Below are 15,831 nucleotides of genomic sequence, written 5' to 3'. Positions count from 1 at the left end.
GGATAAATGTAAGGCAGCATAAATAATTTCATTGCTGGTGGACGACTGTTGAAAATGGTGATGATAATGAAATCGGACGACTACTGACCAGTTGTTGCTGCTGTTGCTTTCTAATGACCTACTAGAGATCAAGCTTGCCGCTGTTGCTTTCTAATGACCTACTGGTTTGCCATAGCTAGAGTCGATTTGATTCAAATTGAATCAAGTTTTAAACTAGTTCAAGTTCAAATTCAAATCAAATTTATAATACTTAATTGAAAATTATTTGAATTGATATATAATGTTATTAGAAAGTTGCTATAGGGTGAATAATATTATCAAATGAATAAATAAGTTGATTTAGAAATCAAACTTAATACGATTATTTTCTAATGATCACTAATCTATCAAAATTAAGAATAAATTTAATTTGAATTGAGTTAAATTTAAAACTAATTTAAATTTGAATGTATTTATAATAACTGATCAAATTTATTTGAATTGAAATAATATAATAATCCATATATCTGAAAACGACACTAAACGGATTCATTTATTTAATTTCGTTTATCAAAATATCAGCATTAGATGGAACTCATTTCAAGTGGGTGCCATCAAATGAGTCGGCCAATTTGGCCAAGGCAAATACGAGATGACCCACCTTCCTTCATGGCCAACGCAGCTCTGTCTCTCATTGCTTTAACCCGCTCTCTCACGGCTTTTCCCTTATCCGACTCCATCAACTCACTCACTCGTTTCTCTAACTCGATTGCACTCACCAGCCCCTCCTCTGACGCGTCCACTGGCAAAGCAATCTTCATTTCCTCCACCAAGACAGTTCTATTCATCTTTTGCTCTGCATACTGAGGCCAAGCCAACGTTGGCACCCCAGCACACACTGCTTCCAGAATTGAGTTCCAGCCACAATGAGTGACGAAACCACCTACTGAGTCGTGACTGAGTATAGCCTTCTGTGGAGCCCATGATTTCACTAAACATCCTCTATCTTTTGTTCTCTCTGAAAACCCTTCTGGTAGGAAACGATTCAATGCTTGGATCAGTTTCTGCTAATTTCTGAACTGTTTCATCATTTGGTGGTGGAGTACGAACCACCCACAAAAACTTGACTCCACTTCTCTCTAATCCATCTGCAATTTCTTTTAACTGCACTGTATAAAACACCCCCATGCTTCCAAAGCATAAAAACAGTACGCTTTGACTCGGTTGAAGGCCTAGCCAACTCAGACACTCGGGATTTTCTTTACTTCCTTCCTCCTTTTCACTCACCAATGGGCCTATGAAAAACACAGGTGGCGTGGAGTCGCCTAGTGCGCATTCTTTATTGGCCAATGCCCTGCAAGCCCTTTCTTCAAGCAATTCAAACGAGTTTACGATGAGCCCTGAAGATTTTGTCATGTTGTGGGCAGTATCCACGATGCACTGATGCACATACTTCTCACGATCAAGCATGAATTCTGGCATGTCTTTTGCTCGAATGGATGGTGAGCCAGGGACATCTATGTTCATATCATCTAGATCTTTCAAGTACTTGGTTAAGCTTCCATGAATCTTTGGGAAGTAAATGAAATAGGACAAGTTGTTTGCTCCAGAGGTAAAGTAATAGTAGGTTGCGATATTGAGACTCGATGAGACTTGGAACGAAGCGTTGCAAAAGAGATCAATAACAAAGGCTTTGATTTTTGAGCGATTGGAAATGGCCAACAGGGTTTCATGGAGATTAGGGTTATTGAGTTGACTAAGCTGGCAAACAACGGCTGGGAAATCCTTTGCAGAATAGAAAGCATTTTGAGGGAGAGCAACGGGTGGGAGGTGGTAGAAGGTGATGGAGGGTATGGCAGCGGAGACAACCGCTATATAGTCGTGAGTTGCGGCGGCTTCGAACGGAGCAGTTAGGATAATAACAAAGATTGAGAAAGAAGAGTGATTGGTAAGTATGAGTTTGCCTAGCTCAACCATGGAGACTAGGTGATCACTTCCTGGACAGGGATATAAGGATTTGTACTTTGCGTTGCGGTGAAGACACTCAATCAAAGTCTCCTGCTTCTCACACGGAAGTTCGTTTATGTGACTCCAATTAGCTTCTAGAAAGACTTCTGTGATATTTTATAAGGATATAGAAATTTTTACCTTAATTTAGATTTGCGTATATATTTATATTATATTTTAAATATTTTTATTACTTTATTTATTAAAATATTTAAATTGTCTTTATCTTTAATTTTGATAAACTGAAATAAAACAGTAGTATTATTATTTTTTTAAATATATTATAGAGAGAAAATATATATAAATATTTAATATCAATATTTAAAACAAGATTTTTATATATATTAGATAAAATTAAGTGAATTTAAAAATTTTAAATTAAATATACTAAATTTTTCTGTTAAAAAAGTATTTTTTTATGCTACAGAGATTCTTTCTTCATTAAAAAGTCAAAGAAAAAGATAGATGGTATATTTTTTTATATGTATGAGTTACATTAAGGGAATATTTTAAAAAATAAAATATTATTATAATATTTTTATTTAAGTTTTGAGATGAATGATATATAAATATACACGAAAAAAAAAGTGGAAAAAAATTTCAATTCCCCTATTTTTAATAAAACAACTTTCTGACTATTAGATGACAATAGACCTTCCATCTGTATCTTTTTTGGCTAGTAGTTGATGCATTGACGTGCTTTGTTATGGAAAAATGTGATTAAATTTTTTTTATATATTTTTATTAAATAATTATTTTAATTTTAATATTTATTTTTAAAATTAATAAATGAATAAATATTTATATTTTAAAAAATTGGAGAGAAGAAGACCTTTGACCGTAAATGGAAGTTTATTATAATCTTTGGGCATGAAGGCATATGATCTCACTGTATACTTAAGATTTCCAATAATTAAATTACCCACCACACGAAACGATCAAGCTTGGTCTTAGTCGAGTGTTTGGGGAGTTTCAGATACAAGCTATGGTGGCAGTGGTGATAGTTATAGTAAGCCAGAGTGTTGGTGTGGCTCGACAGACAGCCGAGCCTAAGTGTTGTTTTTTTGTGCTTTGGAAGCTTAGGTCGTTTATCTGTAGAACGGCTGAAGGAAATCGCTGTGGGGTTGGAGAGAAGTGGCGAAAGGTTTTTATGGGTGGTGAAGAATCCACCTCACTTTGACGACGCCGATTTCAATTCGATTTTCCCAGCAGGGTTCTTGGATCGAACCAAGGAAAGAGGATTCATCGTCAAGTCCTGGGCTCCGCAGGTGGAGATTTTGAATCATGAATCGGTGGGTGGATTCGTGACTCACTGCGGGCGGAACTTGGTGCTTGAAGCAGTTTGTGCTGGTGTTCCAATGGTGGCATGGCCTCTCTACGCTGAGCAAAGATGCAACCGGATATTGCTGGTGGAAGAAATCAAAATCGCTTTACCGATGATGGAGTCGACTGAAAACGGGTTTGTCAGTTCAAGTGAAGTGGAGAAGCGAGTTAGAGAGTTGATGAACTCGGACGAAGGTAACTCAGTTAGGAGAAAGACTCAGGGCATGAAAGATGAAGCAAAAGCAGCATCGAATGAAGGCGGGCCCTCTTGTGTGGCCATATTCAAATTGTTTGAGTCATGGAAGCTAAAAAAATGAGTTCGTTATGACTTGATACATAACTCATTCTGTATTGGTGGATTGGAATTCTATGGTTTTGGAATTTTAATTTGTTAATATAAAAAAAATTTTAAAAATAATAAAATTGAATAATTTTAAATTAAAAATAAAATAATACATAATGATATATCACTTATTTACTTAATTATATACTTAAAAATATATACGTAAACCATTAAAAATATATAAGTAAACCATTACTCGTAGGGAGGTGGTAACATAATTTTTACAAGAGAGTAAATAAAATTTTCCCACCCAAGTTTTGGTCTAAAAACTTTTTTTTACTCTTAATTGACATTTATAACACTTTCTTACTTAAAATCAAATTTTGTTTTAAAAAAATTAATGATGTCAGAATAAAATTATAATTTCATCACAAAAACAATTTTTTATCAAATTTAAACGTCTTAAACATAATAATTTAACTCTTAAAAAAACTTAAAAATCTCATAAATTAATTTTTAAAATCTTTTCAAATCCCTATATGTTTTGAAATTAGTATATGGTCTCAATAGTTGTAATATGACATTTATACATTTAATTTTTTCATTCTGTTCAATTTTTTGGGGTATAACTATCAATTTTTTAAAATTTGGGAGACATGAAGGGTTGTAGATTGATATTTAAAAATTTTATAAAAGATTCAACCTTTTTTTCTAAATTTTCAAAAACCCCAAGAATTTTCAAAAAGACCCCCAATATATTGAAAAATTATGTTTACCCTTGCTAGACAATCGGACTTTTTATATAATTTGGATGTTAATTTAAAATATTTTTTTATTTTTTTATTAATTCAAGATTATATTATAATTTTAAAAAATAAAATAATAGAGATAAAATAATAAATTCACTTCCTAATACTATTGTTTTATTAATTTAGTTTAATTTTGGGTGAAATTTTGTTAATTATACTTGGTTTTGAATGAAAAAATGTTATTCTAAATCAATTCGGGATGCAAAGTTCATTTAGGTCAAGCTGTAGGGGGAATATGTTATTTACTTTGTTACTTTTTATTTCTTAGAGGAAGGTATTAACATAAAAAAAAAAATAACTTTTTTACCGAAATCTTTTATAGAAGGCATCCACAATAACAGTAATTTATGCTGTCATCTTCTTAAGATTTGGCGCAAATTTTATGATCCTCTAAGGGTGTTTGGTTTCACGACTATTTTATTATTAAAATTAGAGAATTGTTTTGAAGGTTGAATATTTTAATAATTAATAGATATAAATTATTATTATATTTGATAAAATTTGATAAATTAGATAGATATAAATAATTATTATATTTGGTTAGGGGTAAAAGAATATTAAAAAATATTAGTATATTATTTTACTTAAATACTTTTAGATATAATTATTTTAAAATATTTTTTATATTATTAAATATATTAATTGAAAATACGATTATTTTTATCTTAAAAAAATAATAAATAAGGATATAATTATAATAAAATGAATATAACCTTAGTAATCTTTTAATACCTACGAAGGAGGTGTAATCAGATAACTCTTTATATTACTTATCACATCACTATTAGTAATAAAATATTATCAAAACTTTTTTATTATTTATAAATCAAATCAAATAATATAAATTATAAAAGATATATTATTAGAATAATATTTAATAACCCCTATCCAAATGCCCCTTGATTTGAAAAAACAATCATTTATTGTTGCAGACTAAGCACCAAAATGATGTGCAAATTAAGCAATTCAAATGACATGAACCGTTCAACCAATAGGTGATCAATCATGTCATGTGTAAATACAAGCAAACAAAAAACCCAATAGACTTATTGCCATCCAAGGTTTAATTCAATTACTAAAGTGACTTTTGTTAACTTTTGAAAATCTAAATAGTTACATATCATTTAATTTTTATTAAAATTTTTAGTTAGTTATAATGGTAAAAACGTTATTTAACAAGTAATATTAAAAAAAATAAAATTTTATCTTATTTCTCTATCTCAATTTAAATACAAATAATTTCTCTGTAACCTAAGTTTGTAAACTCCGTCGTTCTCTATATGGTTTAAAACAATCTTCTCGCGCTTGGTTTGATCAGTTTAGTACTGTTATTCAAGAATTTGGGATGCGACGAAGTAAATCTGATCATTCAGTATTCTATAGACATACTTCACATGACAAATGTATCTATCTAGTGGTCTATGTTGATGATATTGTTATTACAGGAAGTGATCAGGAGGGTATTGAACAATTAAAGAAGCATTTGTTTAGTAATTTTCAAACCAAAGATTTGGGTCCACTCAGATACTTTCTTGGTATAGAAGTCACCTAGTCTAAATCTGGAATTGTCATCTCTCAAAGGAAGTATGTATTGGATATTCTGGAGGAAACAAGATGTTAGATTGCAAACCTATAGACTCTCCTATGGATCCTAATACTAAGCTCTTACTTGGACAGAGGGAGCCGCTTGTAGATCCTTGGAGATATCGAAGACTCGTTGGAAAATTTAATTATCTCACCATCACACGACCAGATATTTCTTTTGCTGTTAGTGTGGTAAATCAATTCCTTCAGTCTCCATGTGACAGTCGTTGGGATGTAATTATTCAGATCTTGAGGTACATTAAGAGGACACTTGGAAAAAGATTGTTATATGAGAATAAAGGACATACTCAAATCTTTGGGTACTCAGATGCTGATTGGGCAGGTTCTCCATCTGACAGATGATCTACTTCTGGGTATTGTGTATTAGTTGGAGGAAATCTAGTATCATAGAAAAGTAAAAAGTAAGATGTTGTTGCTAGATCTAGCGTAGAAGCAGAATATCGTGCTATGGCCTTAGTCACTTGTAAGCTTATCTGGTTGAAGCAGTTGATCTAATAATTAAAGTTTACAGAAATATCACAAATGTCATTATTTTGTGATAATCAGACTGCTCTTCACATTTCTTCAAATCCTGTGTTTCATGAAAGAACAAAACATATAAAAATCGATTGTCATTTTGTGAGAGAAAAGATTCTGTCTGGTTGTATCTCTATAAGTCATATCAGTTCAAATGATCAGCTAACGAATATACTTACTAAATCTTTTCGAGGGCCTCGAATTAATTTCATTTGTAACAAGCTTGGTGCATATGATTTATATGCTCCAGCTTGAGGGAGAGTGTTGAATTAGTCCGTTTGATTCTGTTATATTAGGAAGGTTATCATATCATATATTGTTGATTTGATTCTATTATATTAGGAAGGTTATCAGTACATGTTAGGATATAATATATTTTTAGGGATTTGATTTGATTCATTTTTTGTTATATTTTCTCTGTAAACTGTATATATTATAATGTTCTGTACTCTGAAATAACAAAAAAACAATATTCTCAATTCATAAGTATAATACCCGCAACTGATTTTGCAGTTACTGGAGCTCAACGACCTACTTACCCATAATCAAAACCTACAAAAGATTGGGATAAGCTTGAAGCTCAAGTGAAGAAGGAGGTGTGCATACAATTTAGTTGCTTTTAAATTAGTTTCTATATTTATGGGTACTTCACTCTCTGTCAAAGCCATGATTGTTGGTCACTTGTCTTCCAGGAAAAGGATGAGAAGCTAGACGGTGATGCAGCGTTAAACAAGTTTTTCCGGGGCATTTATGCCGACGCTGATGAGGACACAAGAAGAGCCATGAAAAAATCTTTCCTAAGAAAAAATTCCCGTTTATCTGTATTAATTCTAACCCGGAATATGCACGCTAAGCCTTCATATTATTTTGCCTATTTTACAGGTGGAGTCAAATGGGACAGTGCTCTCCACAAACTGGAAAGAAGTTGGTTCCAAGAAGGTAGAAGGAAGTCCTCCAGATGGTATGGAAATGAAGCAATGGGAGTACTAAACTCTCTAATCGAACATGACTGTAATTTAGAGTTTGATTTTTTGTCTGTTGAAATTTGTGATCACTTGTTGAGAGACTCCATTTTATTATCTGTTGCTGGTTGTGTTCCAATGTCTAGATTTAATCATCATGTACATTTTCGTTGTTTGCTTTTATATTTTAGAGGTTTGGTGTTGATGTTGAAACTTGAAATGAATTTTAATCTCGTCACTTGTTTGTTGATTTCTTCTAAAATTAGGGCACATACTATGTACTCTTCTGTTTTGCCTATAGAGTACCATGAAGTGAATTTCATTTCCCCTGATCAAAGAAAATTATGTTGTTTGAAATTTCATAATAACCATGATAAAATATAATACTTGCAGATATAAATCACCATTTTGAGCAAGCGAAGAGCACCCATTTGACTACAAATTGAAATGGCTGTCAAATTTATTCTCTCACCTAGGGTTTGATTCAAGTGGACCTGAATTCTTGTTTGGGTTTTTTGAGTTTAGTTCGTTTTAAGGGAGTTGAATTCTAGTTAGATTTAAGTTCGGCTATAATGTTAAATACTATAGTTAAATAAAAAATTATTAAAATAAATAATGTTATTTTAATTAATTTGTATTAAATTTTGTTAGGTTTGTAAGTTTGATGAGTTGAATATTTATTTGTTCTGAGTTTGTTCAAACCGAGATTATTTTCGAATTGGAATAAGTTTGGTTCTGAATCCAGCCCAACTCTCACCACCCAAGCGTATCTCGGGGCTTCGTGCCTAGATTTTGAATCGTGGATGCCACACATAATGGATTTGCAGATGGAGGCCGTGTATCTTTCTCTCTTTTAAAAGACCAAGAGAATGGATATTATATAAATATAAGTACTCTAAATTTATTGGACACCGTAGAGGTGACAGCACGGATGCAAGATTTCTGGTGCACTTTTTTATAATTAAGTTTCTATTTTTTTAAGGCAAAATAGTGTGTACGTTGTATCCAGTAGGACTTGTTATATATATATATATATATATATATATATATATATATATATATATATATATAAATATAATTTTGGTAGGCTGATGATTAAATACCTCTCTTGAGGTGTGAGCTTTTTCCAATACACCTTCTACCGTCTTTAAAGAGAATAATTTTTTGGTACGGGATAAAATATCTCAATCTATAATTTGATTAGTAATAATGACTATAAAATCTATAGTTATAAGCCTCTAATGAATCGAGTTGTCAACTTAACCCATTTTTGATAGGTCATTGTTTCAACAATCAAACACTTAAAAATCAATGGCTGTTACGAGATGAACATTATTTTTATGTTTGAATCTTGATGAAATATTTGATGACGAAAAGGTTTGATTACATAATAATTATATTATTGACAAGTTTATATTTTCCATCAACTCTTTATCAAAAGAGTGATCATGATATTTAACGAGAGATTAATTTTAATCTGTGAATAAAAAAATGACTAATTGTGTATTAATTATGATTCTATTTATCATCAACATGTAGAAAACTTATGAGTCACACACAATAGAAGTTTATTGCCAAAGTTTAAGAAGTTTTGTGCTTACTATAATATAGAGTGGATCACTACTAGTTTTTGTAAAATATCGCAAAATGGCCTAATATAAGTAAGGAGCTAGGACTTTTGGTAATCCTAGTTTAACTAGATTTCTTAGGTTTTCCAAAAATTTAGATTTTGATCTCTATTAATACATGATTTAGGTCTAGCTTTTTTTGTGGATTCGGGTCTTATTATAAATTGGTTTTAGTAACTTTTTAGGTTTCATGGATATTAGACTTAAGTGCGCTAAATGCTTACTTAAAGGCAAGTAGTAATGACACCCACAATTATGTTATTAAAGACTCTAATGAACAATAATTACAAGAGAGATATTCTGAAGATGACTTGATTTTGATATGATCTTTGATAAAAGATAGTTGTCTCTCTTTAAAAGCTTCATCATCTATCTAAAAAGTGATTCTTATATAATCCTCTATGCATGATACCCCTCTTTCTCAGAATTTTTTATATTTATAGAACATAGATGAAAAATTATAGTCTTATCACTTACAAGTTATATCTAAATTCAAAAATAAACTTTTTATTCTATTATATTAAAAGATATGATGACGATCTTATCCTGAATTATTGTTTTTTCATATTGACATGAGATAAACTTTAAACGTAAGTTGACAAGTCGATTTCTCCATATGAGGGACATTTATATATCCGTATGTCTGAATTGCTAGTCGTTAATTCTATAATTGACCATTTATGTGAATGTTATGTCCTAAGTTTAGTCAAATAAGAGCTTTACTTTGTATGACAATATACAATGCACTTAAGGTTAAGCTCCATAGAAATGGAAACCTTAGTAGTCAAACAAATCCCAAACTTTGTTTTATTATATATAGTATCTGGGAACTTGTTGCCCATGTCGCCATCATACTTCTTGTTCCTTAATTTATTAGCACTGAGTATGGGTCGTGCTATGTTATGCTTGACATTAATGGAAAAAACTAATTCTAAAAAAATGGAGACCTTATAACACTATTGAAACTTAATTAGGAGCCGTGTGATCCTGCACCAAGAATACTATTAGATATACAAATAAATTATATAATTTTTTTTTCTACAAACAAAGGTGATAGTTTGTGATTAAGTGATACGATTATTTTTTTTTCTTATTTTAAAATCATCCAATCAGATATTACCATATCATGTTATACAAAAAAGATAATATAATTTGTTCATTCATTTTTTTTTTATTAATAAAGAACTTCGCCTGAATCGGATCATTACATTGGATTAGAACCAACAATATTAAATAGAACAAACCTCGAGTACAGTAACTGATCCCATAATTACTGAATCAGGAAAGTCAATAGTTTGATCTTTGTATATTATCATATGAGATTTGGTCTTATATATTTTTTATATATAATGCCTCTTTTTTTTATCATTTAAACTATCAATTGGAGATGAGTATTCCTCATACTTTACCCAAAACACCTGTGAAATCTGTATTTGAAATCCTTATATTTTCATTAAGGAAGACAAAATATAGTGTTTTCGTGAATATAAATTAAATTAGAAAAACGATTTGACAACATATATATTATTTTACTAAATCACATGTGGGTTCTTGATTTGAGAATCCCCGTTTCCTTCATGAAGACGAGACCTTGTGATTTATAAAAACCATGTCACCTTTACGTTCCAATACAGTTGTTAGCCTAACAGGCAATACCTACAAGCATTTCTTCTTACCCTTATTCGCTGTTTTGTATTATAAATGGTAGAACCTTGTGTAGAATTTTTATTGAGATAAGAATTAAATTCGAATTGAATCAAACCCGTCTAAATTCGAGTTTGGTTTAATTTGAATAAAACCAAGGTTGAACTCGTTTCAAAGGAATTCAAGTTCGGTTTATTTCAAAAGAGTTAAACTTAAGTTTGAACTCGGTTTTATTGATTAAAACAATATCATTTTCTATTGAATTTTTTAAGTTTACAAGCTTGATAAATCGAATACTCTTAAAGTTTAAGTTTAAAAATATTAAACTTTTAAACTTGAACTTGTTTAAATTAAGCTCATTTTAAAATCATTTGAATCGAGTTTAAATTTATTCTCGAATAAGCTTGACTCTAATCCAACACTAATTGAGAAAGGCTAAAGCCTCCCCAAGGAGACCCATCAAGTTGAAATTAATTGTTATTTACACTCCATATATAAATAAATTACCGGTGGTTTTGACTTTTTTTTTTTTAAATAAATTAAAATAGAAAAATAATATTATACTCACAAAGACTTTATATAAAATAACATGGTATCTTCGTAAAATTTGAGGTCATAGGATAAAACAAATCCCGAAATATCATGTTGCAAGATTCATACATATTTGGGGACATCTTGTTTAGAGTTGGCAATTTGCTAAAAGAGAAGATGCAAACCCAAAAAAAAAAAAAAAAAAGGGTTTAGATTCAGAATTTTTAATGTGAATAACAAACCGATCATGTTTGTATCAATTTATTTGCGAAATCAATCATGATTTGTATAAACATCGTGTCATGTTTGAGTCGTATTGTTCCGTGTTAGCCAATGAGGTTCAAACAGATGAATTGTCTACTTAACATTGTTGCCCATGTTTCCTTCATAAATATTAGTCTTTCCAGTATTAATTATGCCAAAGAAATGTCAGATCTAGATTTGAAAGTACCTGTTCTATTGGAGATGAGAGTTTTATTTTTAAAAGACTAAGAGACTATTTTCCATCCAAATTTTAGTTAAATTTCAAAAATATATTTATATTAATTAAATAACTTATATACTTATTTGTAAACTAATTTATGTTATAGGTAAAAGTAAAATTATTATTTTCTATTAAACCCTAAAATCTTAAAAGTTTATATCATTTTTCTGTTTTATTTTAGACAATTAATAATTTCTCTTCATGATAAAACTTTAAAAAACTAAAATTTCCCCCGTTAGGGTTTTAATTTTTCAAGTGTTCCACCGAAATTTAGTAGCTCAACAGATCTAGCCTCTGTGGAGAAGAAGATTCGATGAAAGATTCATAGGAGAACTGCCCTTCGTAGGTGCTTTTAGAGTTGACAAAGAGTGTTTCTCCAGTGCTATTGAGCCACCAGATTCTAGTGGATCATCTAAAAAATTGAAACCCTTGGGGAAAAATTGTAGATTTTCAAAGTTTTATTATAGGAAAAAATTATTAGTTTTTTAAACTAAGAGAGGAAAAATGATATAAATTTTTAGGGTTTTAGGATTTAGTAGTAAAATGATGATTTTACCTTTAATTCTAACAGAAGTTAGTATATGAGTGAGTATTTGACTTTTTGAACTATCACGGTTATGCTTTTGAGATTCAACCAAAATTTAGGTGGGAAATAGTCCTTTGGCCTTTTTAAAATAAAAAGTTTTATACCTTTTATTTAAATGCAAGTTACTAGATCTATATTGAAAATAATAAAATTATGTGCGTATAATTTTGAATATTAATTAGATTATGTGTTATTATATGATTTAGTAATTTTAAATTAAATAATGTTATGTGTATATATTTTTGGTACATAATTTAGGTACACAGATGATGTATCATCATGTGATTGGATGTTACTGTATCTTTAATTTAAAATCATCTAATCACAAAATAATATATCATCTGTGTACTCAAACTGTGTATAAAAAATATATGTGTAGTTTCATTGTTTTAAGTTAAGACCAACTAATACTCAATTTGAAAATATCTTTTTAATGATGTGAGATAGGGTTGGATACGAGTTGAGCCGAACCTGAACAGGGCCTAGCTCGTTTTCAATGAGCCTAAGCTCGAGCTTGGCGAGCTCGCTAAATACATGTTTGTGTTCGGCTTGTTTCATAATTTTAGTATTCGGACTCGGCTCGCACTTAACTCGAGTTTGTGTGTTCGGGCTTGGGTTCGCTTTGGGCTTGTATTTCAAAGAACAAACGGTGTCGTTTGTTCTCAGTTAAATGTTTTTGTATTTGAGAGCTCGGCTCACGAGCTGAGCTCAGCTCGCTTAACCTGTGTTCGTATTTGGGCTCGTATTCGTTTTTTGCTTAAAATTTAGGCTCATGTTCGGGCTCGGGTTCGTTCAAGGCAAGCTCGGGCTCACTCTCGTTGGAGCAAAGCTCATTTTGAGCCTAAACAAGCTCGCTTCGAATCTACCCCTAATGTGAGAGTTGATATACTAGATTAAAATTTACATGATATGATCATTTTACCCTATTTATTATGAAAAACATTATACACCCTTACCATTCAAAGCAAAACACTTTGCTTATGGAGTAAAATGCTTCCACCACATCAATCACAATTGAATATTTTTTCACAAACAGTTGTTTAATGCTATCAGTTTGCTAAAAAATGTTATATAAATATGTAATTAAATATTAATTAACTGGTGTAGATCATGTTTTCATCTTCTTCCTCATCCAAACTCCATTTTTACCCACCAAACCCATCCATTATTCTTCTTTCAGCCCCTCTTATAAGCTCTCCAATCAAACTAATCATGATTTCATATACTAAAGATTATTTAATCTAACTAGGGTTATACTTATCAGGGTTATAGATCAAATTAATCAGCAATCAATATATATATACCCAGGAACATCACCTAACTTAGATCGTTTCTTTAAAATCGAATCAATTATATTAAATAGATCAAATCTCAGATGTGATAACTAATTTTACAATTATTAAAATAATTAAATCAAAAGTTTCATTTTTAAATATAGAGATTTAACTCATGCTCCCTTATTATAATCAGCTGTATTTATAACAAGAGAAATATGAGCTGATAAACAAGAGAATTCGACTAATGAATCGAGCAGAAGAAAGAGAAAATTTTTGATGAAGATATGACTGAAATATGATATTCCAATTCTTAATTTATTTTCACATGCAACGTTAGAGGAGTTGGCAGGTTTTGATTCATCGTCCTATCACGTATAAATCGAGATTGACTTGTAAGTTAAGAAAATCTCTGATAAAATATTGGATCCTTGGGAGTAGTGACAAGCTTAGTGCTATAAGTATGTGTGTTTCATATTCTCTCTGCGAAATCACATGGAATCAAGCTTAATGGAGTCCATAGTTATGTACCCATCACCAGCCATTGGCCACATGATCTCCATGGTTGAGTTAGCCAAGCTCATCCTCAAACATAAGCCTTCAGTCTTCATTCACATCATCATCTTCGATTTACCCTACAACGATGGCTCTACAGCCACTTACATTGACAAAGTTTCAGCTACCATTTCTTCCATTATCTTCCACCATCTTCCCACGGTTACCCTTCCTCCATCAATCACCTCCTCCACTCGCCACCATGAGGAACTCACCTTCGAAGTTCTGCGGGTCAATAACCCTAATCTTCACCAAGCCCTCCTGTCTATCTCCAGAAGCTACACCGTTTCAGCTTTTATTTTAGACTGCTTCTGCACTACTGCTCTCTCTGTCACTGCTAAGCTCAACATACCTTCTTTCGGATTCTTCACTTCTGGTGCTGGTGCTTTGGCTGTGCTTCTGTATCTTCCCACAATACACAAAACCATCACCAAAAACCTTAAAGATATCGATACTATTATTCACATCCCTGGTGTGCCGCCGATTCCTTCCAAGGGAATGCCAAAACCAGTGCTTGAACGTGAAAACAAGGCCTATCAGTTCTTTATGGACACCTCGATGAAGTTGTCAAAGTCAGCAGGAATTATAGTAAACACTTTTGAAAAGCTAGAATCAAGAAGTATCAAAGCAATGAATGATGGACTATGCGTGCTGGATGGCTCCAGCCCACCGATTTACTCCATCGGACCATTAACCACAGCTGATGATCCAAGCGGCAGCAATGGTGTAGATGACAATCATGATAGGCCCGACTGTTTGAAATGGCTCGACTCACAGCCTCCCCAAAGCGTAGTTTTTCTATGTTTTGGTAGCCTGGGAGTATTCTCCGAGGAACAGTTGAAGGAAATTGCTATTGGGTTGGAGAAAAGTGGGCAAAGGTTCATCTGGGTGGTGAGGAATCCACCTTCTAAGAACAAAATGATGGCCATTCCGGAGCAATTAGACCCAGATTTAGATTTGATTCTTCCAGAAGGTTTCTTGGATCGTACGAAGGAGAGAGGATTAGTTCTCAAGTCTTGGGCTCCACAAGTGAAGATTTTGAATCACGATTCGGTGGGTGGGTTTGTGACACACTGCGGGTGGAACTCGGTGCTTGAAGCAGTGCTTGCTGGTGTACCAATGGTGGCATGGCCTCTGTATGCTGAGCAAAAACTGAATAGCATATTCATGGTGGAGGAAATGAAAATCGCTTTACCAGTGAAGGAGTCTGAGAACGGGCTTGTAAGTTCAACTGAGGTGGAGAAGCGAGTTAGAGAGTTGATGGAGTCGGAGGAAGGAAAGTGTTTGAGGAAACAAACCATGGCAATGAAAAACGAAGGAAAAGCTGCACTGAACGAGGGCGGGTCCTCTTTACTTGCCTTGTCCAATTTGTTCAAGTCATGCAAATTATAAAGAGAGTTCTAATGACTCTTAATTAGAATCATACGAGTGTTAATTTTCTGTCATTCCATCCATTTCAAGACTGTTAATTTGCTGATTGTGGTGAAATAAAGTGTCTCCTATGCCCAACGCTATTCGAAAACAAATGAAAGATAGATCTCAAAAAGGATATGAGAAGGTAGAACCTCGCTCGTAAATAATTTGTATTGCTTGATTCATTTGGCTATAGGAGCTTAAGTTAAATCGTTAACTATACAATAAATGT

The 15,831-nt window shown here is 32.0% G+C and overlaps 2 protein-coding genes, 1 long non-coding RNA gene and 1 pseudogene across 3 annotated transcripts; 3 read left to right on the top strand and 1 right to left on the bottom strand.

Moving 5' to 3' along the window:
• Positions 1-477: 477 nt before the first annotated feature.
• Positions 478-2,008, bottom strand: LOC123198398 (annotated as a pseudogene).
• Positions 1,955-3,779, top strand: LOC123198037 (UDP-glycosyltransferase 88A1-like). Its single transcript, XM_044612611.1, has 2 exons — positions 1,955-1,965; positions 3,005-3,779. The coding sequence occupies exons 1-2, from the start codon at positions 1,955-1,957 to the stop codon at positions 3,624-3,626; spliced, it is 633 nt and encodes a 210-aa protein (XP_044468546.1). The 3' UTR covers positions 3,627-3,779.
• Positions 3,780-7,007: 3,228 nt separating this feature from the next.
• On the top strand, positions 7,008-7,734 carry LOC123198267. The gene is made up of 2 exons (XR_006497992.1): positions 7,008-7,118; positions 7,215-7,734. It is a non-coding gene; the product is annotated as an uncharacterized LOC123198267 (long non-coding RNA).
• A 6,404-nt stretch (positions 7,735-14,138) lies between these two features.
• LOC123197139 (UDP-glycosyltransferase 88A1-like) lies at positions 14,139-15,578 on the top strand. The gene has a single exon (XM_044611294.1). It carries the CDS (start codon positions 14,142-14,144, stop codon positions 15,576-15,578), a length of 1,437 nt encoding a protein of 478 aa, XP_044467229.1. The 5' UTR covers positions 14,139-14,141.
• Positions 15,579-15,831: the final 253 nt, after the last annotated feature.

Source organism: Mangifera indica, chromosome 15 (assembly GCF_011075055.1).
Source record: "Mangifera indica cultivar Alphonso chromosome 15, CATAS_Mindica_2.1, whole genome shotgun sequence".
NCBI lineage: Eukaryota > Viridiplantae > Streptophyta > Magnoliopsida > Sapindales > Anacardiaceae > Mangifera > Mangifera indica.
This window is presented reverse-complemented; position numbering and strand designations above follow the sequence as displayed.